Source organism: Eptatretus burgeri, chromosome 12, assembly GCF_056783735.1.
Source record: "Eptatretus burgeri isolate ZD-2024b chromosome 12, Ebu_testis_v1, whole genome shotgun sequence".
In the NCBI taxonomy this organism is placed as follows: domain Eukaryota; kingdom Metazoa; phylum Chordata; class Myxini; order Myxiniformes; family Myxinidae; genus Eptatretus; species Eptatretus burgeri.
The window spans coordinates 48,094,461-48,097,070 of NC_140972.1; the positions used below are offsets into that span (position 1 = coordinate 48,094,461).

Sequence of the window (2,610 nt, forward strand, 5' to 3'; positions counted from 1 at the left end):
TCATCCTTCTGAGGTTGGCAAAATGAGTGCCAGCTTGCTGGTATCCTGTGTTGGAGTGGTGACCTGTCCAGGATTGGCCCAATAGCCAAGGAGACTGCTTAGGCAGCACCAATGCTCTGCACAGAATATAGTCCCAATGAATGGATTCACAGATTAATTTTATCATTCTATCCACAGATTAATTTTTCATTTTTCCACAGATTATTTTTTCATTCTCGCCACAGATTTGTTTTTTCATTCTTTCATTATCAAAGTGCTGCCGGAGTATATGGCTGAGAATGAGGATATGGCTGCGAATGCGGTTTAACTCCATTGAACTCCAGCAAACTTTCGTTTAACTCCAGTGAAACTCAATTCCTTGAGTAATTTCCATGATGGTATAAATAGCGAGCTGCCAGGCAGGAAACCTCGTCGTACTTGGTTAAAGTTTTCTTCTCCAATGTTCCTCGAAGCGGAGGTACGAGAGCCCGGTAGGAGTGCTGGGAAAAATGATTGGTTAGAAACCAGATAAAAACCACACCTATACTACTGCCATTGGTTCGACAAGTAAATGGAACAAAGTTCATGATGGAAAAGTACACCAGAGCAGTATTTCATCAAGTTGCGGATGAAATCCTTGCAGGTGGATAGGAGTTCAGGTGTGCCAGGGAGGGACACCCAACTGGCTTTGGAGGCCAACGTTGAAATTTGGTTTGCCAAAGAAAGATCATGGCTGATACTGAGACCCAGGAGTTTGAATGACTGAACTTTCTCAAGAGGGTTGTGAAGAAAGTAGATGGAGGGTTTGCCAGATGGTGATTTCCGAGAGAGATAGTGAGAGTGTGATATTTGTCAGGATTGAAAGTCATATTCCAAGTGTTTGACCACCTTGTGATTTTGTCAAGGTCTGAAGAGAAGAAAGAGGATACAGCCTGCCTGTTTGAAGGATGAGTGATGTCATGGCAGAGGATGGAGTTATCAGCAAATAGATAAAGGGGAGTTTCCAGTTGGAGGTCATTCATAAAGATCAGGAATAGGACGGGGGCAGACCACTGACTTTAGGCACTCCAGCCTTGACAGGGAGAGGAGTTGAGAGGATTCTGTTGAGCACCACACATTCGCCACAAGAGGAGACAAAGTCAATAAGCCATGATGTGTGGAGTTGGCCTTGGATGCGATAGGCAAGGGGTAGGAAGAGGGAGGGGTGTTGTGGATTCTGGAGGGAGAGGTGTGGGGTGGAAGGAGGGACCTGGCATCGCTGGGTACTTTTGGAAGTTAAAAATGTTTAAAGATTTGTCTGTAATTGCATTTTTTGGTATTTGGTCTTTTGATCCCACCTCAGTGTCCCATAGGATGGGGCCAAAACTGATATTGCTCTCGCACCTTCTTGCCATGTGTGGTGATCAGAACTACTAAAGACTGACAGAGCCCATTACAATGTACCTCCCTGTAAAAATGAATAAATACAAATAAAAATCGTGGGTAAAATGACAATCGTCATAGTATCGATAACAACATACTGTATCTTGAGATCAAGACCGAACCTGACTTTGACATTGTGCACACTTTTAACATTGCAGTGCACCGTGACAATGAGCTCACTGACGTCTATTACTACGTTGGTGGGAATGGCGGGATGGAGAGTAGGAGGGATCACGGTTGGGTTACCCCAGGGCTTCCTTAATCCGTCCTCCCTGATTTCATCACCGAAGTAACATCCACCAGGAAAGTTTGTGAAATGATCCGGGAGAGCTCCAGAACTCAGTGCCCCGTGAAGCAACGTCCAACTTCAGTCTGTCACCATCCTCGGTGTTGGGTCCAGAGATATTTAACAGATTCCCAACTCGGATGGACAGGCAAGCGAGGCAGAAGAACGTCGCGACAAGGACTGTGCAGCTGATTTGTTTGCGCAACAAAGTGAGTGGTAGTGGTAGTGGTAGTGGTAGTGGTAGTGGTAGTGGTAGTACATATTAAATGTATTTCTCGTTCCTGTTATAAATGCTGGGTAATCAAACAGTACCCCGAATACATCGCACACATTCATTTAGTCGCACGGTGCCGTGTTTGCACAACATATCGTCATCAGTGGGCCGGAATTAGTTCCAAATCCTCACCTATATATTACGTGCAGCCACGAGCCAATCGCGTGCAGGTGTGCGCGATTTGGTTCCAAAACGGGACGTCGTGCGTACCTCGCGTGTGACATTTCACAGTTCTTCCTCACCTGTACGAGTTGGTATCATGGAGGGGAAAACGAATGGCTGGCTTCGACGCTGGTGGGATGGAGGGAAACGTATTCTTACCTTAACAAGGTGCGTGTACCTGTGATACGTGACCCTTTAGGGGAGGGGGGGGGGGAAACGACGTGGAATTAACCGCGTCGACCCGCCCGTTCGGACACTTCACTTACCTGTCCGAAAAGGTGTGGTTGGTTCCACTCTAAATCGCTGAGCAGAAGCGTCGTCTACCTGAATTTAAGTTTGGAGTTTGAATTAAACTATAAAACTATATAGTAGCATTTATTTTTTTTGGAGCTACCTCTTGGAGGGGATGCTATAAAATCGGACGCATCAACACCTGTCCTTGTGGATGTGAACGTTCTCGAGGCACTTCAGGGTCTTGAACCGTGAC

General features: G+C 46.1%; 1 protein-coding gene across 1 annotated transcript in view; it reads left to right on the plus strand.

Moving 5' to 3' along the window:
• Nucleotides 1–2,115: 2,115 nt before the first annotated feature.
• LOC147015562 (uncharacterized) overlaps nt 2,116–2,610 on the plus strand; it is a 17,012-nt gene continuing 16,517 nt past the window's right edge. Inside the window, exon 1 of the mRNA XM_085850426.1 lies at nt 2,116–2,291. Within this exon, the coding sequence (XP_085706552.1) occupies nt 2,221–2,291 (71 nt within the window). The 5' untranslated portion in view covers nt 2,116–2,220. The remainder of the gene's footprint in view (nt 2,292–2,610) is intronic.